A 25,783-nucleotide genomic window follows, 5' to 3' on the forward strand; every position below is an offset into this window, starting at 1 on the left:
CCTGAGGATTGGATTTGTTCTTGGTGTGATGATGGTGCTGGACATACCAGTCCCTGTATGTGGAGCATGGGCACTCTGTGAGAAGGGCTGTCCTAGCCTCCCTGGAAGGCCACAAAAAGCTAATCCCGGTGCAGCTGGCACCTCCAGCACGTGCTGTGATGCTGCTGGAGCAGGTGGAGCCCCATCCCTGCAGGCAGCGTGAGGGCTCTGGGGGGTTGGCTGCGGGGCAGGGAGACCTTTGGGCCTTACGTGTTTCTGGGGGTGAACCAGCCCCCTTGGACTGGAGTTCAGGCACAGAAGAGCTGCCAGCTCTTCACTAGCTTTGTGCCATTGGAAGACAATAGAAATCAGACATGAAAAGTAAAGGCACTTACTTGGTATTGTCCTACCCCTTTGCTTGCCACAGGACTGTTAATTTATCTTCAAAAGCATTCGTGGTTGGTTTGGGCACTGGAAAGGCTGTTGGGGGATAAAGGAGATTTTTCTCTTGCTGTCATACAGTGACAGAGCTGAGAACAGTCTTTAGGTATATTGAGGAGGAAAATTATCTGCAGCATATGCTCTAGGTCTCCATTAACCTGGACTGCGTGGGAGTTTCAGCACTCCCTGTTTACATCACCATGACAACCCTTCTCCCTGCTGTGTCAGTGTCTTCCTGACAGCACATTCACAGTGTTCCTCCTGCCTGGCTGCCAGAGCTGTACAGAGGAGACCTGGTAGGGACATCCTGTTCCACTGACCTTCATCTTCAATCAGCATCCAGTGTGTCTGTCTTAAGTCTTCTGATGTGTCCCAGATCCAAGAAACTTGACTGGGCAGTGCTTCCTCTGAAACTGCGCCTCTGGTGCATAAACAACTTGAATGTTTTCTTGAAAGTGCTTTCCAGGAAAATGTAGAAGCAGGAATTGAGCAGGTTTGTTTCCCAATGCGGTATCACAGACATCAGGAGTGACCCTGAGCACAAAAGTGCACGATCCCCTTACAAGTGATACTGGGACCACTGTATGTTCTGAGAGTCCGTGCTTCATGCTAGAGTGACAAGGGCAGAGCAGTGTCCCTCCTGCCATGTCCCCCTCAGAGGCACCATGTCTTGGTGTACCTTGCCATACTCTGACTGGTGGAGGGTCTTCCTGGCAATCAAATCTGTTGAGCAGATAGTTGGAGACCTGTTCCTTGACTGACCCCTTGCTGTGCCCCACAAGTCCAGTGCTGCTCTGGGTCTATGATCACAGTTGGGTTATTTTTGGCTGGTGGTTCGTGTTTCACAAGGCCACTTCAGGTGAAAGCCCTTGCTGGACTAACCCTGAGTAGCTGACATGGTCAGTAGAGTGGTGTAGCTGTTCTCAGCAATCTCTTTGAGCTGAATGTGGCAGAAGCCAAGCTGGTGACTGCCCTGCAAAGCACTGCATCCAAAGATTGGCATTTCGCTGTTCCTAGGAATTTCATCCTACAGCTGGTCTGAGGGTTGGACAACTGGCATGACAGGGAGTGGCTGCTTGAATGCAGTAATACATTCCAAGCCTAAAATTGTTCCCAGACCAAGTGTGGAGAGATGGCCAAGTTGAGGAATAACTCCAGCCTTGGGCAATCTTTGGAGTGTCTAGTTTGGCTGGGATTTTTGGAGAAATGTAGAGGTGAGATTTTTCACAGAGAGCTGATGGCAGCGTGCTCGCCTTGGTGTATCGTGGGGGTGAGGTCAGGTTCTGACTGCCAGGAGTTGTTTAAAAACTCCAAGCTGGTTTTCTCCAAAACCATTTTGTCCTTGGTTGGGTAAGGAGGTCTCTGCAAGGAGCAGTTTGGTTTGCTCACTCCATCCTGCCCTTGCAGGAAGAATGTGACCTATTTGCTTTAGAGCTGTCCTTACCTCTGGGCTGTAACAGGGCTGGGGGAAAGGGGAAAGAGATGGGTATGGACATGGTTAGCAACAGCCCAAGCACCAGCTTGCTGAACCTCTTGAGTGTGTTCTCCACAGGCTGGTAGCACAGCTCTGGGGCAGGGTTGTGACTCTGAAGACCTGTAGCAAAAGCTCCATGAATACCTATCTGGAACTTCAGATTAAGAGTCCAGCAGATCCTGTGTTTTTGCCGTGGTCCCATTGTAGTTCCTGATTAGTCTACTTTGGAACTGACCAAAGGCTTCTGTGCCTGTTTGGAGCAGGGACTTTGCATTCCCAAAAACCCTATTGCTCTTTGTGGTGCCTGCCATGACAGCAGGTGCCTGAGAGCCCTGTGGAATTGTTGTATGTGCTAGGAGAAGATGAGCAGGAAAAGGGAGCATTGTGGATAGGCTTCTTTCAAGGCTGCTGTGGTGTGTCTTCCAGCAGATCTGGAGGCCCTTCTGGCTCTGGGAGACCAAGTAAACACTGTTTTTCAGGAAGTTCAAAAAGCTGTGCTTCAGCAAGGAGTGGCTTCTTCCAAAAACACCTTTGGTAAACTGTCTCTTGCAGGAATACCTTCAGAACAGTCTGACTGGATCATTCTCATCGCCTTCTTCAAGCCACTCTAAATCACTCATTACCTACTTCCTACTCTGCCATTGACACCTTGCCATTTAGTGTCATGAGGCAAATGAGGAAAAGCAAAAATACAAGTGCTGAAAGGTCTGCTTCATCTGGTTGGTACTTAGTGTTTACAGGTGAAGTCTTGGGAAGAAGATTTTTGGAATATCCTGCAGAACACCCTGAGACTTCTCAGTTTGGTGTGGATGTTGTTTACTTTGTAGTTGGAGCTATACAATGGGTAAGTTGAAAGGAGTGGAGGGAGAGAAGATCACTCATTTGGAAACAGGAATAAATATAAGCAAGATGGGAAATTAAGTCAAGAATTCTTTTGGCATGTAGCTTCCAAGGCAGGAAAGTGGTCTGTTCTATGGTGAGCAGGTTCCTGAAAGCAGCAGGGGATGCTCCTGTGACATTTAATGCTTTTGCTGGAGGTTGGGGTTTACTGTTAACCCTCCTCGGAAGGCCAGGGAGTCATTGTCACATACTGAATTCTAGGACAGAAGGGAGTAGGACCTGAGTGCCGTGGCACACAATGGCGTACGAACAGCATGACTAAGCCAGTGCTTTAGTTTTGTTGCCTAAAACTAAATCTGTTCAATGGATGTGGCTCTGCACTCACCCCTCCCTTGTGTCCCTTTTCTAGTTATAGTCTCAGATCCTCAGAATATCTTCATGGCAGGTTCTGCAGGCTGGAGGGACCAGGTGAGCATGGGCGAACAGATTCTGCACCCATGAATGCAGACCTTGCTACCCATATTTGTGGCTGCAAAGTAGTGGTCTGGGATCTGAACATGAGAGCTTATGGGGACTCTTCAGGCCTGTGAACTAAGAACGTGGTGGTTTGGAGCTTCCAGGAAAAGCAAACCAAGCTGTGAAGATGAAGACTTGGTGGTGGCTGAAATCTATGTAGGTCACAGATATTGGAGCCTCAGATGTGCTTAGAGAAGGCTCTGGGTCCACACCTGGGATTTGTTGAGCTCTTTCACTTCAGAACTGGAGCCTGCACAGTGGCTCCTTTGTCAAATGGCCTGCTCAATTCCTGAAATGAAGTGTTCCAGAAAGTGCTGGGTTTAGTCCAGATCCCCCCTCCTTTGGGGCATCCATTGTTCTGGGAGTACTTGTGATATCTGAAATTCTTAAGGAGTCAAAGCTGGGGACTCTTGGCCTCTGGGAGAATAGTGTGAGCAGTGACACTGGGGACACATGGCACTGTTCCTCTGTACCTCTGCTTGGCTGGGGAGCAAAGTCAGCTGGGCTCTGTGGTATCTGGGGCTTAGTTCGTGTGAGAGCATTCAGAAATCCAATCAATGATCACAGCTGTGCTTTCCAAAGCTCCCCAGCACCCTACTCAAAAGGATTAGAAGGTTGGAATATTTGCTTAATTGCCTGCTCTGACTCTGAGTACTTCCCTTCCTCGCCAGATCAGACCAGAATGTGGTGCAGCAGCTGAACCACTGTCAAATTTAATGCTAATGAAGAGGGAGCTGCCTGCTACAGCCTTTCCTATATTTGTTCATGTGATATTTTTTAATCTCATAACTAATGTCATGTTAAACAGTGAATTAGAATATGGAATAGCTTTCTCTAACATGCAAAATTTGTCCTGTGCCTCAGCCAACAGAAGTTTCCCAGCAATTTTAACTTTGATTCTTCAATATTAACATAATGTTGCCACATCTCAGTTTTTACATACTTAAAGGAGGAAATAGCTTCAATTGAATCTATTAAAACCTCTTGATGATTGTAGCTTTGAAGATGTAAATCTCTGCTGACTGCCTGACAGCCAATGTCCGAGTGGAAAGAGTGTTGACTAAGGGCTGGAATTTTTGGTAGGGAGATGAGTCCAGCCTGATGCCTTCCCATCTCCCTGGTGAAGAGGCTGTGTTCATTGCTGTCTCCTCAGCTGCTGACACATGTGCTTTCCCTGGCCCTATGGGTACAGGGTGGGGTTTGTTTTCAGCTTACAAAGAATTTCTAGTCATCTGGGTGTGGGGAGGGTTTTTCATAATGGTCTGGGAAAACCGCCTGTGCTGCTCCTGGTGGCATCACTGAATGCTTCCCTTGCCTAAAATAGCTGAAATATCTTCCTGTGAGCAGATTACCCGCATCAGATAAAATTTGGGATACAGTAACTGAAAACTGTGATGCAAATCCTGATGCTGATCAAAGTGATGGAGAAATTTAATTCTTCTTACCTTGAGGGTTTTTTGGCAACAATGACGGCAACCTCTGGATCTTTTAGGTAGGCTAGAGAGTTGCTTGCTGTTCTTGGGGATGGAGCAATCCCCTGGGAGCCCTCTTCGTTGTAGAGGGAGCTCGGTGATGGCTGACATCAGCGCAGGCCTGCTCCTGTTATCACAACTCTGTGTTGACAAGCTGCTGGCTGCCATCAGTGTTTTCAGCACCCTCTTGGCTAGCTCTTCTGTGAACAGTGTTTAGTGGCACACTTAAAATGATAGTAACTCATCCACCCTGCTTCCAGGACTGTCCATCGGTGGGAATGTGCCAATATTGCCTCAGCAACTGGACAGTTTTTGTAAAAGCTTCCATGGACCACAGTAGTGTCTGTGGGCTTGGTTGCCCAAAACCTTTAGGTGTGATTCTGCTGTACAGGAGAAATTTGCGTTCCTGCATCTATTAAAAGATCCTGGACAAAGTGGTTCCTGATGGGCTGCAAGGATGGTCACTGGACTGAAAGAGGTGTGTGGGAACTCCCACAGAGTAACTGTGCCATCTGTACCATGCTGGACTGACACATGCACCTTTCTGAGAGGGAGGACTTGGGTTATTGCTCAAGATTCAGCCACTGCCTGTACATTGAGAACTTGTGATGTGTCTCCTTTGACACGTGAGCAGGTGCTTGGGAATGACTTGATTTGGGGTTTAGCAATCGGCATATCCTGAAATAGCGCATTTGAGCTGCTGAGCTTTGACATAGACAAGAACAGGCTTAGTTTACCATAGTTTCTAAGCCATTTCTAGCCATATGGATTTTGACTGGCTGTGACTTTGAGGAGGTGTGTTGAGATTCCCTGGACTTCTGCAGTGGCAGGGAAGCAAGTTAAAAGCATCCACATATGCCATCCTCTGAGTGATGTGGCAGTGCATGAAGTGAAGTGATGGTGAAGAGAGAGGATATGTTATGAAGTGCATAATTAGCTGGTGGGACTTACTTCTGCAGGATATTCTGGAAACTGCTAGCTTGAAGGAAAACTAGTAAGACCTGCCTAATTACACTAGCTTTCTTAAACACTTTAATTAATGCTAATACTCTCAGTGCGCTTAGAAGTGGCTGTAGTAGTGGGTACACGGAGGATTCGCAGTCATTCCGTAGGCTGGTGTCTCCTCCAAAGGCCTCCCCTGCTCTGTGCAGTTTGCTGCTTTGCAGAGCAGCAGGATAACATCCTTTGGTGGGGAAAGGAGAGGGGGAGAAGCCTGCAATCTTGGGGCACTGGTTAATTCACATCTGGTTCACATTTATGCCCTGATTTCATGTCTGTGCTGCCATAACCCTGAGCAAACCTTGCAGAAAGGGCGACATTAACAGGGAGAGGAGCACACTGCTGTGTGACAGGAATTCTGTGGCACTCAGTTCAGCCCAGTGCTCACTTCCCCTGTTATCCATGGTCTGGGATGTCCTGTGTGGTTCTTGCTCTGCACAAGGCCTCTCTCATACAGAGAGAGCCCAAACTAGCCCAGACAAAAAGCTTCAGTGTGCAGTTGGCAGCCACAGAATCTGCAGTCCCATAGCGAGTGAATCGGTGTTTCAGGACTGCCATAGTATGTGTTTAAAAACAAGGAGGAATAGGGCCTGCAATAAGTGCTATTCCTGAAAAACATTCTCTGGAATGCCAATCTCTAGATAACTTCAGTTGCCTTTTCTCTCTCCTGTTCTGTTAGCTGGGTCACTCTTGTTTCCAGTCTCCTGGTTGATGGTGTTGGAGCTGCCCTGAGCACTGTGTGGTCATGCTGCTGCAGTGACAACCTGTTCATGGTTGAGTCCAGTGGACAGTTCCTTGTGCTAGTCCTAAGCTTTATTTGCCGCACCTGGGTGAGATGCTGCAGGCACGGTTCTCTGGAATAGGAGGATGCTTTGATGCATTAGCAGAAAGAGTTGTTGTTCTTGTTGTGGCAGCACCTTTCAGTGCAGGCTGATACATGGTCACTAAGCTGTGGCCCTTACAGTGCTTGAAAGGGTCCTCGTGTCTCCTGGAGCCCTGCGAGTGGTGGGATGCTGAGCTGCTGACCCTAGATGGGCTCTGTGAGGTGGTGTGTGCTCCTGTCTGTCGAGTCTCACTTTCTCTTATCTGGCACTGGCTGCTGTGACCTGTTCCAGTGGCAGGGTCTGATGGAAGTGTCTGCTGTCTCTAGAAATCCTCTATGGCATGGATGGTTCAGAGCTTAGCCTCTTATTGATGACCCTCTGGAGCGGGCTAGCTGCTGTGTGGCCCAGATGTGTAGGCAGGGTATCTGCAGAGCTTCTCTGCCTTCTCCAGGGTCAGGAGAAGTTCCCAGTGACTGTTGCTGTGTGCACAGAAAGGCTTCAGCCCCCCGGCACCCCTACTCTGCTGCAGTAAGGGACCTGTTTCCTCCCCCTGTGGCTGTTTCCACCCAGCTGTGCCTCAGGCCGGGGTCAGAGCCAGCATGGAGCTGTGAGTGGGTCCTGAGGTGAGGAGAGGGCTCAGTGGGGTGTCTGTGTAGCAAAGAGGCTGCCGGGTGATGCAGTGAGTCTTGCTGGGTCTCACAGTTTGGGGGCCCCTTGGCACTGTGGTACCGCCAGTTTTGCACCCCCTGCACAAAGGCCAGTGGGCAGAAATGATGTGTCTGAGAGCAGCTTTAAAGTCCAACTGGGCTACTGTTGCCAAGAGCTTTCTACACTTGTGAAACCTGCCATGGGTTTGAATTCCACTGGCATTTCTCTGATAGCCTCTGCTTACTATTCTGTGCCATAGGGTCTGCATGCCCAGGGATCTGCCTGGGGAAGGGCCAGGTGTGGTCATGGAGCAGCTCGAGCTTCTGGCCTGCCTGGGTGAGCTCTTGGCTGGTTTAGCAACTCTGCAGGCCTGGCTTTGCTGGTGGGGCCAGGCAAGATCTGGCAGCAGGAGGACTCCGTGGTGACTCCATTGTGCCCAAGCTGGCAGGACAGTCTGTGTGCTGCTGGGGACTCTTCTGCTGTCATGACTGAATTCCTGGAACAGGGCCCTGGGCTTGGTGGAGACTACAGGAGCATGGCTGATAGTCGGAGATCCCAGGGCTCTGTGGGCTTGGGCTCCATTTAGCTGTGCTGCTTCACCTCTCTTGGTGTGTTAAGCTCCCAAAGCATCACCCCTTGTTAGGGAGGGTGCTGGGGGGGAGGAGGGAGAGGTAAGCACAGCCTGAGTCCCAGCACAGAGCAAAGGAACTCCGATCTGGTGGACCAACCCTTCACCCCTCTGGAAAAAGGTGTGTGCCAGCACTAAATGGGCAGTGAACTGGCAGGCGAGAGACAAAGGGCCCTGTCCCTGGGGTCCAGGCACCCCCAACCCATCAGAGATGCAATTCTGCTTCCCTTGGGACCATGGTGTTTGTCTTCCCAGTGACTTCTTGAGGCAGAATGGTTGATTTGGGGAATCTTGGTTCTTGTTAATGAATTAAGCCCTTGGGCAGGGAGCGGCAGGGAATGCTTCTTTAGGCCACTGCTCCGCGCTAGCTGATTTGGAGACCTGCCTGAGTCCCTCAGGGCAGATGGACTCTTGCTGGATTCGTGGCTGGAGCAGGCTGGAGTTTCTTACCACTGTTGCAACTTGCTTTAAAACCCCTGCTGACAATCACTTTGGGGAGGGTGGGGAGAAATCAGTTTTAGAAGCTGCTGCTTCTAAAACACAGCAGCTCCAGTAATAGTTGCTGCAGATGGGTTTGGGAGTGTCTGTGGTTGGCATTCCCTGTAGCATCTGCTGTGTCCCCACTGTCAGGCTGACTCTGCAGCAAGCTGTGCTGAAAGGGGGGAATGACCAGATCTGTCAGATTCTTGGGGGATGTTGTCTGCTGCTTCATGCCTCTTTTAAATTTATGACCTTCTACAAGAGGCTCTTTTTAAAAAAACGAGCTGCCTTGTCTTCCCTGTGTAACAGTTCTCAGTGTATCAGTGCTTATTATCGTTTCCCTGTGCAGGAATTCCAAACTGGAGCATCTCAGTGATGCTCAAACTTCTGGTACATGGAAAAATCCTAGGTCTCTCATGTAAAGATATCACAGTTTTCAGCTTTTCCTTCCCTGGGTAGTGTTCCTGCTCCCCCATCCAAAGTACGGGGACTGGGTCTCTAATCAGAACTGGCTGTTGAGGCTTGTGCAGCCCGAAGTGACAGGATACTGCCACCTGAGCCCCCTGCCTGCCCTGGGCACTCCCTGGGAGTCTCACTGCATAGGGACACTGCAGCTCTCCCTGAGGGCATCTCTGTCATGGGTGACCATAGAACACAAGTGGTTGTACAAAGTATGTTGTGATGGATTTCTGGATGAGAGCTCTACTGTTAGTCTACAAATGCACAGCTGATGTTCAGAGAGAGCCTTTAGCTTCTTTATTTGCATTTGACTGCAGCATCTGAGAGATGCTCCCTTGAGTCTGAGGTCCTTTTCCTGCAGATTTGTCCTGTTCTTTCATTTCAGGGATATGCAGGAGCTTGCTTACTTGGCAGTGGTTGGGCAAGTGCAGGGCTGGCCCTCGTTTCCTAATAGCAGATGGATACATGGGTCTTGCCAGCAGGGCCTATGGGATGTGCAGGAGTGCTGTGACCAGGGTTGGGTGCTGGACCTGAACAGGAGCACGAGGTGACGGATCTACCAGCTTTGTGCTTGCTGGAGCAGCACTTGCAAGCGGTTTCCCAGCTGGAAAGCGAAGACCTATTTGCACAGGTCTGTTTAATCCTGTGTTCCTGCAAACATGGAAGGGCTTCCTGTGACAGCTTCTCTTGCTGCACTGGGGAGCTTTAAGGTGTTTGCTTAAAGCTAAAAAATTATTTCTTTCTGCAACGAAATGCCAGATTGCTGAAATGCAGCCTGCAATCCTGGTACAGGCTGTGCCAGTGGGGAGCTGAGTGTGGGTCAGGTATGTGTTGGATTGTGGCTGCTCCCAGAAGAGCTTGAGTAGGAGGAATGGTTCTCCTTAGGGCATCTCCCCTCTGTACTTGTCTCACAAGTGAGTTGAGGCTGTTCAAGGGGAAATAGCAACAGCCATTCCAGAGCTGGTTGGGTCAGGAAAAGGGACAGAGGTACAACCCTGAGTGATGTTGCTCATCTTCCATAGCTGGTGGTAGGAACAGCTGCAGTAGTAGGAGTGACACTCCTGCCTTGGGGTGCCAGGATGTGACACCAGCCTGCTGTCCCTCAGCTCTCCTTGGTCCCTACTGCAGACATGCATGCTCTCGGTGTGGCCTCTTTGCTGTGCCCGCTGATGCCACTGTGATGCTCTTGCTTCTGCCTGGAATCCAGGGGCTGATGTGACAGGTCCCATTGCCTGTGGGGAGGGATGGGGGCAGAGAGCCCAAGGCCTGGTTATCTGTCCTGGGAACAAGATAATTGTAAGATGGGAGAAGCGACAAGCCCACAGTGGTCCCCTTGTCCCAGTTGTCACTCCAGCGATGCCCAAACACTGCTGCTCTGCCTGCTGAGCTGTGCCGGGGCTGAAAGCTGAGGATGGGTAGGTCAATAACAAGGGGAATGTTGAATATCTCCATTGACCCCCTTCAAACTACTCAAGGTGATTTGGATGCACAGGGCTGTAGTGCACATGGATGAGGGCTATTCCCTGGTGCTGCTGCTGGGAGGAGCTCCTGGAGAATGCTCTGTCCCCTGACTTAAAGCAGAGCCTGGCTTGTGAATCAGCTTCATGATAAATAAACAGCAGGTACAGTAAGCAAAGCCAAAGGCTGTGGGAGCTGGTGAAGTGTTAGTGTTCCTTTGGGTTATCTGAGAGTTCAAGGGCTCTGCCTGGCTGGTCACTCTGCAGGGCTCTGTGGGCACCATCAGCCCCTGTGGAGGCAGCATGTGATTTGGATAGTGATGTGGGGGAGCTGCTCTCTCCAGGATGCTACTGCTGCTGAGGGTCAGACTGCAGCGTGGATAGAGGGCTGGCAGGAGAGCCCACGGCCCTTCCCTGGCTCCCCCAGCCTAGTCAGTCAGCAGCATTTCCCCATCAGGTGCCTGTTACCTGTGTAGTATCAAGGTGAGATTTTTCTTTTTTCAAAGATCAGTGCTACTAAGATTCATGAAGGGAAACACTGAGGCAGAAGGTATTTATAGCATTTCCAAAAACTGTCTTTCTGAACAAATGCAGCCGCTTGTCTTTGCTTTCCAGGAGTAGTTTTGTTTAAGCACCGTAAGACTTCTTTTAAAATTTCTCTGGCACTCTAAAGACAGTCATTCTGTCAGAGCAAGAGATGACATCTTCATGGGGATTTCCCATTGTGTTCAGATGGGAGACTGACTTTTTACGTGGACAGAGTGATAAGACAAAGAGGAATGGTTTTAAACTAAAAGAGGAGAGATTTAAATTAGATATTAGGGAAGAAATTCTTCCTTGTCAGAGTGGCGTGGCCCTGGCACAGGTTGCCCAGAGAAGCTGTGGCTGCCCCATCCCTGGAAGTGTCCAAGGCCAGGTTGGATGGGGCTTGGAGGAACCTGGGCTAGTGGAAGGTGTCCCTGCCTGTGGCAGACAGTGGAATGGGGTGAGCTTTAAGGCTCTTCCAACCTAAGCCTTTATGATTTCTGACTTCTGTAATTTTCCTGTTCACTAACAAAATTTGGCTAGGTTTCTCATCTGTGCCTCCACCTCGTATCTTAAAGGTATCTTGACATTCAATCTGCAGAATATTCAAAATAGCTTCTCTACAGACCAAATACAGGTTTGAGGAGACCTGTATTCTTTGGCCATGGCTGTAATGGCTAGAAGTGTTGTTTTATGAGAAAAATCAGGTCTGAAGGGATTGTTGTGAACCATAAAATCAATCAATGTCTGTATTGTCTTCAGTAGTAATTGTAACTGGGGATCATTTTCACTTAAACTCTCTACAAGTAAAGCATTCTGCAGTTCATTAAAGCTCCAACCTTGAAGTGTTCCTTGAGTTGATGAAAATCAGAGGTCAGGCTTCTTGGAATGCAGCTGTCACAGTTCCCTTTGCTATTGAAAACTGCCTCCAAACACAGCTCCTTCCAGCGGGGAGATCCTGTGGCAAAGGCCAGCCCAAAGCCATGCGACTGGAATCTCCTGAGGGTTGTTTTATTTAAAAGGCAAATTAGCTTGTCTTGTAGAAGGGATTATTTTGGGGCATTCTGCTTTTCGAGGAACAGAGGTCATTCCTTCAGCTCTTCCCAAGGCGAAGGGGGGATGCACAGAGCAGGACAGTGATAACAATCAGCCCTGCTGATGTTTGAGGGCAGTGGAACTCACTGTACAGCTGACTCTGACTGGGCGCCTTTGAGGTGATTTAACAAAAATGAGGATGGTTTGAATAGGTCCTTGAAGTTCCTGGAATGATTAGAAGTGTCACCAGGCTGTATTGAATCAGCAAGAGCAGTGGAACAACTGGGCACTTCATGCAGACACACTTGAGGGCAATTATGATATTTAAATCTGAACCCAAATAACTTGGCTGTGATCCTGGTGCTTCTAGGTACTGAGCAGGTAACAGCCTGGTGGGGTGTGAACAGGGGCCTCTTAAGTCGGGCTGGATTTAGTATTCTCTTATTACTCTATGTATAGTCTTCCAAGAATCAAATGCCTGGCTCTTTGGAAGGACAGGGAGAAGATCCCAGCGTGCCCAGCTGTTTTTTGAGGGTCTGGAGGACTGTCCGGTGTAAGGCTCTGCAGACACAGCTCCTCTGCCTGGGGCTATATCAGTGGGGATTGCCCAAGCCTCCAGGGCAGGTGGAAGGTGCAAATTTGGAAACTCGCTGCTTTCTAAAAATAATGGCAGAAGGAAGGCTATAAACAAACATCCTTTCCCCCCAAAATCAGTCATCCACAGCACGTTTTCAATTCCAACAACTTGCTGAAATAAACCTTAGAAGATCCTGTGAGCAAGAATAGCCTAGTGCTGCAAAGCTGGAAGCTTAAGCACAGCTTCCACACTTCCTTGTTCTGCACCTTTTTTGGGGCGTTTGCTGATGTTGCCAAGCAGACTGAGCTGATGGTTCTGCAGAAGTGTGTGCCTGTTCCAGTACCCATGGGGACTGTAGTTCCACATTACAGCACAAGCTGATTTTAAAATATAACAGACTGTGACCCACAGCAACTCCAGAGCAGATCTATGCCCTGATGCACTGTAGCCCTTTGGAAGAGTAAGTCAGCAACTGGAATGCTCCTGACTGGTACAAATGGCCTCTGAGCAAGGAGGGCATGCTACCTGCATTTCCTGTGGAAACACTGGGATGCTGTTGGCTTCCTCAATATGTTTGTCTCTTCCCACAGATGCAAGAAACACTGAACCTTAGTTAAGAGTTGTGTTGAGGGCCAAGGGCAGACTGTTCTAGGTGGGCTTGCTCTGACTTGTGCTTTTGAAATGCATTTAGGGAAGGGGTGTTTTCTGGGTTTGCTGGGCATTCAGAAGTCCTGTTTTATGGTTGTGGAGGGCTTCAGTGGGGTTAATTTGCAATTGCACTAATAAATGCATCCCTAGCTCTTCAAAGCTCCTGATCTTTTTGCATTTTTCATTTGCAATGTTTCTTAGAGCCTTAAACTTATAGCTCTCATAGTCAACCCTTTGACCACATGTACATGAGCAGGGGTGTGTTTTGTTGGTCCTGGGTGTTTCCCTTCTAGCAGAGCCTGTGCTGCCCTTCAGTCAAGTGGGATGGCACAAAGGGATTCCCATGAACAAGCCAAGGGGGATGCTGCAGTTTCCCTCTAAACAGAGCACTACAAACAGTTTGTGCTGTCTGTTGGTAGGTGGGAGAAGGAATTTGGGTCTAGTTACTGACCCTGAACACTCCTGATCTCCCCCAGGATCTGCTGCCTTTCTGTGCGGCCGTGCCCTCCCCTTGTTTTGCCTCACTGCACTGTTGACTGTCAGATAGCCATCGATTTCCTTTCCCCAGTTACAGCCCTGTTGATGTCAGCAGCAGGGAAACCTGAGATGAGCTCCTCATGAAGGTGCCAGCCAAGCCACCACAGTGCTGCCAGCAGTCTGGCCCTGAGCACAGGCGGTGTCACAGAGCCCGTGGGTGGCAGGAGACCCTGCAGTTTGTGGGCTGGGCCCTGTCCCTGGCAAAGGACAGAAGCCATATGGAGTAGGGAGGTACTTAATGGAGGGGCACATGGACATGTTTTCACCAGTTTGAGTGGCTGTGGCTTGCCTTGGCTTGGAGCTGCTGTAGCCCTGGTACAGTAACACAAGGCAGCACTGTGTCACTGTCAGGGCTGCTCAGCATCTTGGGGTACAGAAATGCTTTTGGAAACACAGATCTCCTCCTGCCATGATCCCTCCCATTTACGTTCCTCCTTTGAAGTGTAACTTTAGCTGTTGATACACTAAATGTTGGGATATGTAAATACGGGCACATCCAAATACTGTCAGTAAGGCCTGGGGTGGAGTTGTGCAGTTGCTCCACAGGGAATACAGCTCCCAGGGTTGCTTGGGATTGGGTCTGGTCCCATTGGAAACAGTTGAGGCAGCTGAAATCCCCCTCTTGGATGCCCCTCAAGTGTGTTCAGGCTCCACAGACAGGCAGCTGTCTGGACAGAAACAGAAGCTGCCAGGAGGCTCCTGTCACCTGAAACATCCCTTTCCATACCTGTAATCCATTTGGATCAGGTTCATTTGATACTTCTCAGTTAACTGTGCTAAAACTATCCATGGAACAGATTGTCTAATTGTCCTGAAACATCAAAACATCTGTCAGGTGCCCTCCTGGGAGCTGCCCAGGGCATGCAGGAGGTTTGGGGGTGGAGGGTAATGTTGGGGAGCAGCAGGTACCTCTGCCTGCCCTTGCACTTCTAAATAGTCAAAGGATTCCTAACAGGGGACTGGTCTAATCTGGTACTAAATTTGTTAATATGCTAGTGGTTACTTAAGGGGTGGAAATGGTAAAATTAAGAGTATCGTTTAATGAAAATTATCTGTATTTGCATATATATGTATATATATCAGTCACTGTCCACAGGTTTTGGCGAGGTTGTATATGGGACTGGGATGTAGGAGCTTGCAATTTGAGGTGCAAAACTTTACTGAGATCAGGGAATATGGATTGAAGCATGGAAAGAACCTAAGGGAATCCTAGCCCCTGCAGCCATCAGAGCTGTACTAGGAAAACACTTAAGAACTGGTTTTAAGTTTGTACAGCCCTTCTATGGTGCTGGGTGACCTGGCAGAGTTTGACCTGGTACCTGACATCTGTGTGTCAGGGGCCTGGGAAAAGGTGTGCATGGACCAAGATAATGCGTGGGGTTCAATTTGAGGGACAGAATCCCTTTGCTGGAGACCAAAGACTATGGATTGGGGCAAGGAACCAAGGAGAGTGGCAGCCCTGCCACCATCGGAGCTTCCCACATCATTGTACTGCAGTGACTTAGGGACACTTGGTTTGTCACTGATGTGGGAAAGGGGCTGCCCTGTAGCTGTGCCTCAGTGATGTGCTGCCTCACTGCGTCCGGGGCAGGGACACATTTCCTTTTCACATGTAAGGTACAGCTCAGGCCAGCCTGGCTCTCTGTGACCCAGGGTGGTCATGGAGCTGATCTGTTCCCAACCTAGAGCAGCAAAGCTTCCTGCCCAACCTGCAGGACAAAGCCTGGCTGTGCCCCACCACCAAGACAGTGAGGCAAGAGAAGGGTAACCCTGGGCTGACTGGTCAGGGATTCCCCCAAAACCTGCATCCATGCAATCTTTCAGCTCCCTGCCGGGAGAGTGGGACCAGAGGGCTTGGCATGCCAGAGCCACACAGACCTAAAGACCCCTTACGAGAAACCTGGCAGCAGCACCTTTTCCCACTCTGGGAATGTGGCCCTCACAGAAGGTGAAGCAGTGGTGGGGCAGTGCTGTGCAAGGAGGGTGATGGAGCCTCTCTGGTGATGCCCAGAAGCAGGGCAATGTTAGATGTGACAGAGCTCCTCCACACACCCATGAAGGCTCAGACAACAGCAGAAGCTCAGATCACACCCTGCTGGGCTTCTCCCAGGTTGATTCCAGAGGCCCATCTGCACAACCTTTAGAGTGGGGACAGATGATGGCAGGTGGGTCACCAAGCCAAGAACCCCTGAGCACTGCCCAGGTCCCTCTGGGGGTTGTCCCAGCAGAGCCTCAGCCTCGGTGCCCAGGTCTGACACATGTCACTGTGAGCCATGAGGAGAAACTGTAGATCTTTCAGACTGAGGAGGCTGCTGAAAGGGGCTGGGATGTGTTATGGGGTGTAGAGGAAAAGCAGTTTGGGACTGTACAGGACTTCATGGGAGACACCAAAGGTAGGATAAGAGCATTCGGTCATTTGGGGAAGACCAAGAGTGGGAAGTACAGGGTTAAGGGGATAAAAGGGGTCAGCTGTGTGTGGTTAGGTGGCTGGTCAGTGTGTTTGGCCATGCCCTGCCCATTGCAGCCTGTCCTGGGTGGACAGCAGCTGGAGTGGGACTGTGGCCTCAGGGGTTTGTATATCCCTGGCAGACTGAGGGCCTAAACATGCCTGCAGGATCCACCTTTTACATGTATTTTCATCAGTGGACTTCCATTCTGTCAAGCCAGTGACAGGAGGAAGATGAGGTTGTGGTTGTGGCCAGGTTCATGTGGGTGCTCCTCTGATCTGTGTGGCCAGGCATGTGTGTATCCATACCTGTGGTGGATACGTGTGCTCTGTGCCCGCTGGGCACGCATCTCCAGCCTCGCAGCCGCTTGGAACTGGAGTCATGGAGTAGCCACCCTTGGACTGTTGTGTCCAGGTGGTGTCTTCTCCTTTAGCACATAGCAGACAGGTTTGTCAGGTACTTCAGATATATTCCTACAATCAGCATCTAACATACTTATGGCTTTTTTCCATTTTTATAGGAAAAACTGTCACCCTGATCCAGACACTGAAACTTGTCAACTGATGGGACAAAGAACTGAGACACTTGGCTGTTCTAGGACACTAAAACATAGGGTTTAGACAAAGAATATTTTTCCCCCGTGGAGGCTTACACCTGCCAAACCCTGTAGCAGTCTTGGGAGGCTTTTCTATCCCTCTTCTCTATTTCCAGATTTTCACGCATCATGGTATTCCTTTTGACTTCTTTTGCAAGCTAGCTCTGGCTCTGCCTTCCGCTTCCCCTATGCTTTGGTTTGGGTCCCCAGTGTGAGCTGCTGGCTGTGGGCTGGTTCTGCTTTTCTGCCTCCAGCTGCTGCTTGGAGGTGCCTCTTGAATGTTGTGACTGACTTGCTTTTTCTTTCTCTTTCACTGTATCTCTTTCTCTCTCTCCAATCTGTCTTTTGCATTCTCCATTCTTCCCACCTCCGTCACTGCAGGTTCATCATGCCTAGTGGCATATAAAAAGACTCCACCTCCTGTCCCACCACGGACCACATCAAAGCCGTTCATCTCTGTCACTGTGCAGAGCAGCACTGAATCAGCCCAGGACACCTACCTGGACAGCCAGGACCACAAGAGTGAGGTGACCAGCCAGTCAGGGCTCAGCAATTCCTCGGACAGCTTGGACAGCACCAGGACACCCAGTGTGACGAGGGGGAGCGTCGTGACTCCAGCCAGAGACACTCCAGAGTTATCTCAGAAAAATGCAACTTTGAAAAGTGACAAAGGGACTCTGACTAGCGAAGAGCCTAAAGTGGAGAATATCCCCAAAAGAAAGCTGTCGTCTATAGGCATACAAGTATGGAGTAGTTTGTTCTCCTTTGTCCCAAGGAATGTCCTTACCCCATCCATTTAGCGTGTGCCTTTTCTGTGACCAAGTGTGCATCTGAGCTCACTTAGAATAGCAAGAGACACTCACTGCCTTGTCAGACTAACTGCCTGTGTTCCCGGGGTGAGGGACAGTAGCACCTTCCCATAACAGCCCAGAAAGGACTAAGTTCTTTTAGTACAAATTTAGTGTTTCCGAGAGCAGTGGGATCATGTTAACTGAGTGAGTACCTCTGAAGAGGCCTTTTGCTGCTGGTCTGCCTGTACTTTGTACTCCTTCCCATCAGCCTGCTCCTTGTCTGCCATGGTTCTAGGGACCTTCTGCTTAACATCCACGTGGGATGGGCTGCTGCAGTGCCACGTGGTCCCAGAGCTGTAGGCAGGAGGGATCAATTCCTTGCTGTCCACCATTCCCAGCAGGTTGCTGCCTCCCTTCCTGGAAGCATTTAAGTCTGTGGAAATCAGTGGAAATGAGCTGTTGATTTTGTGGTCAAATGAGAACCCATGTAAATCCATGCTGTAGTCAGCAAAACTGCATCCTCTGGAGCTGCACCCTCCTCTGGGGACAGGTTTCTTAGTTACAGGTGGCTATCAGCTCTTGTTCTGTCCCAGGTGCTGGTTTAGGGCTGTTTCCTGCAGATGGGAACTTGAGCAGCTTTAAATGTAGGATCTGAGCTTTGAGCCACCGTGTGTGTGCTGAACAAGTTCTCCATCAGCTTTACAGCAAGGCTACCCGGCCAGTGAGGTACAGGTGACAGTGAAGCTTCTCTGCAGGGTTAGTGGGGCAGAACACCTGCTGGAAGGGCAGCAAGGTGAGAGAACATGCATTGAGAGGCTGAGTGCCATCTTCTCCTCTTCTCTGAGCTAGTTCCCAAGCCACCTAGATTTCTTTCCTAAAACCTTCTAACCCTCTTATCTGGAGCTGTGGAGGGTGTCAATCCCTGGGAGAGAGGAAGCAGGGCTTTGCTGTCAGTCTCAATCAGCTCTCTGTCCCCACTTGAATCCCTTGGCCCTTGCCCATGTGGGATGGCACACACACAGGGACACACGGCCCTGCCCTGCCATGCAGACACAGGTGGGTGGGCTCTTAGAGCAGGTACCTGGCAGCAGCCCGGAGGACACTGCCCTGATCCTCAGGTGGGAGCAGAGCTGAGCAGTAGCCTCATGCCTCTCCTTAGACAACCCTCCCGTTGGCGTGTGGTGTCAGCATTGCTCTGTGTGTGTGCAGCACCCCGGTCTACTAATGTGAATTCCAGCAGCGAGTTCTTGTGTCTGTTTTTGTCTGTATTTTTTTTGTTTAATAAGGTTGACTGCCTTCAGCCAGTGGCAAAAGAGGAGCCTCCTCCACCAGCCACCAAATTCCAGTCCATCGGAGTACAGGTAGAGGACGAGTGGCGGTAAGTGAGACGCAACCTTGTGTAGTTTTCTTTCTTTTAAATTGTGCTTCCCCCACTTCTGCTTAGACCTTCTTCCCTGCTTTGTGCCAGTGAGTGGTGTTGAATGGGGCCTATGGAGAGCTCTTCCTCCACAGCACGTACCCACTGCAAAAACCACTTGTTCTGTAACAGCCAAATCAATAGGAGCTTGACATTAAATAAAAAAATAAAAAACTACAAGCTGTAATTATAGATGTGCGTCAGCCCTCTCGTCTGAACGGCCGATTGCAGTAAGCAGGCAACCTTATAATTCTGTCTGTCTGAGTGTGTGGTGTGTCTGTGTGTGAGGAGGGGCAGGGTGAGGCTCCACTGTAGGCATAAACCAAATGGATTTCACTGTCGGTGCGGGAGGCTGGCCAGGTTGAGTCCTGCTATTGAATGTTTGCTTTTGGTCTCTCTAGAAACAGCCACTCTCGCAGCATGTCCTCCAAACAGGACACAGACTCTGACACACAGGAGCCCAATAACTCCAACTGTAAATCATCTGAGAGAAGCCTTGCTGAGTGCCCCCAGCACAACTCCATTGGTGTTGATGCCACCACCAGGCAACCAGCCAAGCCCTCACAGATTAAGAGAAACCTCTCCTATGGAGAAAACAATGACCCAGCCCTGGAGCCTTCTTCCCTTCCTCCTCCTGACCCCTGGCTTGAGACCTCCACATCGCCATCGGAGCCCACGCAGCCCGGGGCCTGCCGGCGGGATGGGTTCTGGTTCCTGAAGCTGCTGCAGGCAGAGACAGAGCGCTTGGAAGGCTGGTGCCGTCAGATGGACCAGGAGACCAAAGAGAACAATCTCTCTGAGGAAGGTGGGTGTTGGCAGCCTCTGAACTGGAGCAGCCTGGCAGCACCTGTGGCTGCCGCATCCCTGGAAGTGAGCAAGGCCAGGTTGGATGGGTGTTGTTGGAGCAACCTGGCCTGGTGGAAGGTGTCCTTGACCATGGCAGGGAGTAGGAATGAGATGGCCTTCCAACCCAAACCATTCCTTGATTCTGTGAAATTACTTGAAGCCCACAGAGGCAGAGCATGGAGGTGAGGATGGGATAAGGAACACTTTTTCCTTGGAAAGGATAAGGTAACTTCCTCTAGCAAATGGTATAAGAAATAAGGCTGTGATGCAGCATATAAGACGTGCACGGGATGATGTGGCTTCTGACTACTCGAAACTGCTAAAAGCTTAAATGGATTTAATCTTAAAAGAAGTTAAATGGGAAAAGCTTTCAGGGAGGTTGTGGGATCTCTCCAAGCCTCACGCATTACATTCAAACAGGGAAAAGCTTAGCTGGCAGTGGGACAAAATGAACACAACTTTTGAGCTTGTTTGATATGTTCAGTTGATGAACTTGTCTTTATAGGAAAGTGGAGGTTTCTTCATATGGGAAAGCCTCACGGAATTTGTGCTGAATACACCAAAAGCATATGCACGGGGAACACAAGGCCACTTGATATTATTGGGTTCAGTCCCAGTTGGGCTTGTTTCATTATTTTCAAATGAGTTGACAAACTGTGGGCTTTTTGCAGTGGGAATCATGCCTATGGTGCATGTAGAATGACAGGAGTGGGTGACAGGGTTGCAGAGGGCAGGATCTTTGTATGGAGTCTGGTTTTTATGTTTTTAATACCTGAGAAAGGTGAAACAAAGGTGAGGCTCAGTTTTAGCTCACTGTCACTGCTGGGGCCCGGGGAGCTAATGCCTAATCCGATTGCCCTGTAGTGCTGCCCTGGCTGCCAAGGGTGCAGGCCTTGCCAGGGATCTCCCTGCCTCGGGGTGACCTGGTTTGACCTGTGGCAGGAGTGCTCTGACAAGGAAACACACCAAGACTCATGTGAGCTGTGACCTCTAAGAACAATCTGCTGGTCGATTCTGTAACCAAACCCTTGGTGGGTATGAGTGAGCCCAGCACACGCTTGTCCCACTAAGATTTCCAAACACTCTGAACTAGCTCAGGTGCAGCAGCAGAGCAGGGGGAGAGTGGGGCTCAGCTGGTCCCCGCTAGTGATGGAGCTGCAGGCCTGGGAGTGGGGGAGGCTCTGAACCTGCCTTTGGAAGGGAAGAACCCAAACAGTGTATTTGCACTAATGAGCAGAGGAACGTTGCCATGCCCAAAGGCTGCTTGGAAAACCTGTTAGGAGCATGAAGTCCTGGGTGTCAGAAGTCCTGTCCTCAGTGTGTTAATCCCTGCTGGTACACGGAGGTTGCAGACAGGTCTCCCTTTGCCACCTTCACCTCGTGCAGGGGTGGAAGAGCAGGATGTGATCTGTGAGGAGGTGCCAGCAGACCTACTCACAGGTGGTGCTGGTGGCTCCTGAGGGGCTGAGGGCAGTTTAAAGAACTTTCTGCCATCTTGGGTGTTGTAATGTCCTCAACCTGGTCTACTTTTGGCCTACCAGAAGGAGCATTAATAGATGGTAAAGACAAATGTAGTTTCAAAACATCATCTCTCCCTAAGAGCACTTAGTGCCTGAAGATCTCTGAAACTGTTTTTCTAATAACTTGAGTGTTTCTTTGCTTCAGAAACACTGGAGTTTATTGCTGCAATTAATACTCCGTTCAAATGAAGTCTTTTTCTTTTTTCCTCACCCACAGTCTTAGGAAAAGTCCTGAGTGCAGTGGGCAGTGCACAATTACTAATGTCACAGAAGTTCCAGCAATTCCATGGCCTCTGTGAACAAAACTTGGTGAGTCTGGATTTGTCTCTTCTGTAGCCTCAGCCTGCAGCTGTAGCCTCAGGTCAATGCCACGGTGGGTGAGGGCTGGCTTAACCTGCTGCTTCTCAAGGGCTTTTTGGGGTGAACTGCTGAGGTTTGGCTAAAGAGGAGGGACTGTTTGGAAAGCCTACTCTTGACCAGATATGCTTCCTTTGTGTGTAGATGATGTGGTTGGTAAAACTGTCCCGACAGAATTGTCACACTGGTCACACGGCACTAGGAATCGATTTCTGCAAAGGGAATGTAGGGGTTTGCCCTTGTTCAGAGCTGAGCAGGGCTAATGTGGATTGATGGAATCTGTGGGTTTGTTTTCCCCTCGAGCTTTATGGATTTTGCCAACTTTCTCAGAGGTGAATTCCCCTTTACATGTAAAATAATCCCAGAGAAACATGAGAAGGAGAGGGTAAAGTGCTGAGCATTTGCCTGCTGATCTCTGGCTGATTACAGCTGAGCAGCAGCACCACAGGCTGCCAGGCTATCAGCAGAGCTTTGTGCTGAGTTGCTCCAATGTGATCCCAGGCTTTCCAGGGCTGACGATGGCAGTTCAGCTGTCTGGGAACTGGGAAAATCCTGTTCCTGGAAGAAATTTAAGCTACTTAAAATTTTTTTATCCTAGCCTGAGAAGTACTGGTGCTTTCACATTGTTTTGGGGGGGAATGGAGCAAAGTAATTTTGCTCATGAAAGCTCTGTTTGGCTCCTTGGAGTGCTGTACATCTGCATGTGAATTCTCCAGGCATCAGAGCTGTGTTTGTGTTGTGGTGTGTCCACTTCCATTATTTCCCACCCTGAAATCAGGATCTCTGTGTTCTGGCTTTGATTCCCATGCTGGGGACCTTCAGGTGGGGGTTCCTGCTGTGGGATTAGTGCCAGCAGAGTGTGTCTATCTCAGGGCTATTCTTCAGGCTGCTGTAGAAGTGCAGTCAGTACCTCTGCTTCCTGAGTTTGGCAGAAGTGTTTTGGGCTGTAAATGATGACTTTGGGTGTCTGCATGCTCAGGGCTGGTGTCTCCTGTGGGTTCTTGATGGTTTTGGTTGCAGGCAGGCGTGAAAGGGTAAAAGGTAAAATATGTTTGCAGGCTGCTCTGCTTGCAGGAAGGTATGCTTGTTCTCAAAGGCGTTTTTTAATGCTTTCCCTTCTAGAACCCTAATGCCAATCCTAGACCCACAGCCCAGGATTTGGCTGGATTTTGGGATCTCCTTCAGTTGTCCATTGAAGACATCAGCATGAAGTTTGATGAGCTGTACCACCTGAAAGCAAATAGCTGGCAATTGGCAGAAACACCAGAGAGAAAGGTGAGTGTGGGGCACTGGAGAGTGGCCAGAGCACCTTGCAGACAATTTTGGGTATCTATTTCTGTCTGCAGACAGATGCTCTCAAGGACTTCTGCCATCTGGCACTTGAATGGTCTCACAGCCTTGCAAGGTACTGAAGCCATTCTTCTTGAGTAAAATTGGGAACAGTTTTGTACAAGGGGAAAAGCTGTTGGGATGGAGAGAGCCCAGAGTGGTGAGCAGTGCTGCAGGGGCCTCCAGTGTTCCCAGCAGTGGGTGAATGGGTTTAACTATTCCTAGTACCTGAGTAGTGTAGAAAACAACTGGAACCTTTTGAAAATGCAGAAGAGGTGGTGTCCCTGGCTCTGCAGGTAAGGGTAGAAGGACTGTGGCTCAGGGCAGGGCAGCATATTTAAATTTTGCAGTTCCAGATCAAGTCATGTTTTCTTGCCACCTGTGCTGTGCTCTGACCTCCAGCTCGGCCAGACACAACCTCTGAACTCCAGGCCACCTCAGAAGGCCCCTGTACCGTGGAAGCTGCGTGGAGCTGTGTCGGGGGAGGTTTAGGTTGGATATCAGGAAAAGGTTCTTCCCCCAGAAGGTGGTCGGGCACTGAACAGGCTCCCCAGGGCAGTAGTCACAGCCCCAAGGCTGCCAGAGCTCCAGGAGCGTCTGGACAGCACTCTCAGGGACATGGTGGGACTGTTGAGGTGTCTCTGCAGGGCCAGGAGTTGGACTCAATGATCCTGTCTGTCAGGATCATCAACCTCTGGGTTGTGGACTCCCCGTCCATGGAAGTGTTCAAGGCCAGGTTGGACGGGGCTTGGAGGAACATGGTCTAGTGGAAGGTATCCCTGCCCATGGCAGGGGGGGTGAAACTGGATGATCTTCCAGCCCAAACCATTCTGTGATTCCACAAGTCTCGTAGGTCCTTTCTAACTCAAAGACATTCTACGAGTCTGTGAAATGCAAAATGGCACATCTCTAGAAACTGGGGCAGCTGGTTTTGAGGTGTGTTTTGCTCAAGAGCTGCTCCTGCTTCTCTCCCCTGACACTGGATCTCACTGCTCAGTCCCTCACACCTAAAGTCCCCACCAGGTCAGAGCAGGCGTCTGTCTGTGCATGTTTATTTTAGATTTGGGGTTTTCCTCACTGTCTCCCTAAAGGAAGAGAAGAAACCACCCCCTCCAGTGCCAAAGAAGCCGGCCAAGTCCAAATCGCAGCTGAACCGGGACAAAGGCTCCGACTCGGACAAGCAGCGGCAGGAGGCACGGAAACGGCTGATGGCGGCCAAGCGCGCGGCGTCGGTGCGGCAGAACTCGGCCACGGAGAGCGCCGACAGCATCGAGATCTACGTCCCTGAGGCACAGACCCGCCTCTGAGCCATGGGCAGAGCACGGCACCGGGTGGGTTTTATAAGTCATTAAAAAGGAAAAAAAAAGGTTCTCTTGAAACTAGTGTGATTTATTCAGTCTAGAGACAATGAGCCATCCTTGAAAAGGGCTCCTGAGTTGGCTTTTTTCTCTCAGCTTTAAGTAATGAAGATTTTAACAAAAAAAAAAAAAAAAAAAAAAAGAAAAAAAAGAAAAGAAAAAAATGCCCCTCGTTTTCTCCCTGGCTGTGGTGTCGCTGAATGGACTGGACAGACTCCTGGGAACTCCAGCCCCTCGACCTGGAACTTCAGTCTTTTTACTTGTTCTATCTCATGAAAATTATTAGCTTGTTTACAAGAAGAGGACAAGAAAACATGAAGCCTTGAGCACTTGCCATGCTGTATTTTTTCTCCTCCTTAGATCTGTTTTGCCCTTCTCATCCTTTATTTTTCCTTCCCCCTGCTCCCTTTTTCCCACTCTTTGCATGGCTTCAGTTCCCGTGTTCCAAACACCCCTTCCTGCAGAGAACACCCATTGGTGTGCACTCCTGCTGCACTCTGCCAGCCAGCAGCCTTCCTCGGGGTTTGTGTTCCTTGGGATGGGATATTGGGGTGGGCAAGGACTTGGGGGCGGGGGGTTGTATCCTCTGTTTATGGGAGGGAGAAGATGCTGGGGCCTGTAGAATGTACAGAGGGGTTGAAATGCAGCCCAGAAGCAAACGTGCAATAACCTGGCAAGGGGGGAAGGGACAGCGAGCAACTGATCCTGAGAGCTGGACCTTCCTCCAGGCATAGGAGCGGAGCTGAAGGACCACAGAACACGAGCCACATCACTTCGATTTTTCTTCTCATTCCTTTCCCAAGTTACCTCCCTTGAATTGCTTGTTGAGAAAGAAGCTGCTGCACAGGGGGACCTGTTTGAGTGGGTGGGGTCGGGGGAGGGCAGGGGAGCATCCTGGTGCTGGGGTGGGTGATCTGTGTGTGTACAGAGAGGGGGGCAGGAGCGGCCACCGGCCTGTACGATGTGTACATATGCACATATACACTTAGTAGTACCTGTATAGTAATTCCTACACACGTATACCTGCCCATGCACACCATGCAGGTGGGACACACCTAGGTGAGGGTGGGCTGATGTATAGCATATATTTTTACATGTACTATATCTAGATGTGTGTAAAAGTGTGTGTAAAAATATATACCCTGTGTGTAAGCAGATGACTATTTTTTCCTTATCTCCCTGCTCTCTGGGTAGAGGAAGGATTACTAAATATTTTTTAGCCCGTTTTTCCCTTTGTAAGTCTCCTTTTCTGGCTTCTCAGAGCCAGAGCTGCCACTATGTGATTCTTTGCCACCCCCTCCCACTAAAGGTTTTTGTCCCATCCTGAGGGATCTTGCTGGGGATTTTTTTTTTTTTCTTCACATTTGAACAAGTTGGGAGATTGTATGCTACTGTCATGGGGGTGGAGGTGGAATCCCAGAGGTTTCAGTGAGAGTGGTGGTGATCCAGAAGGCAAAAATTAAATAAAAGTGAAATCCTGAATGCTGTCTGAGCGTTGTGTGCTGTCCTGGGTTGTCCATGAGATGTTTCTGCCCACAACCCTAAACTCTGAAACATGGGGCTGGATTCCCATCAGAGGTTGGC

At 49.8% G+C, this 25,783-nt stretch overlaps 1 protein-coding gene across 6 annotated transcripts in view; it reads left to right on the forward strand.

Moving 5' to 3' along the window:
- The window catches only part of DLGAP4 (DLG associated protein 4), a 146,373-nt gene extending 122,153 nt beyond the window's left edge, over window positions 1-24,220 (forward strand). For all 6 annotated transcript variants that reach the window (XM_027740466.2, XM_027740467.2, XM_027740468.2 and 3 more), the window contains 6 exons: window positions 16,963-17,324; window positions 18,659-18,750; window positions 19,191-19,594; window positions 21,373-21,464; window positions 22,635-22,787; window positions 23,933-24,220. In XM_027740466.2, coding sequence (XP_027596267.1) covers window positions 16,963-17,324; window positions 18,659-18,750; window positions 19,191-19,594; window positions 21,373-21,464; window positions 22,635-22,787; window positions 23,933-24,148 — 1,319 coding nt within the window. In that variant the 3' untranslated portion in view covers window positions 24,149-24,220. The remainder of the gene's footprint in view (window positions 1-16,962; window positions 17,325-18,658; window positions 18,751-19,190; window positions 19,595-21,372; window positions 21,465-22,634; window positions 22,788-23,932) is intronic.
- Window positions 24,221-25,783: the final 1,563 nt, after the last annotated feature.

The sequence above is a fragment of the Pipra filicauda genome, unplaced genomic scaffold, assembly GCF_003945595.2.
Source record: "Pipra filicauda isolate LSUMZ 115617 unplaced genomic scaffold, ASM394559v2 scaffold327_size997775_pilon, whole genome shotgun sequence".
In the NCBI taxonomy this organism is placed as follows: domain Eukaryota; kingdom Metazoa; phylum Chordata; class Aves; order Passeriformes; family Pipridae; genus Pipra; species Pipra filicauda.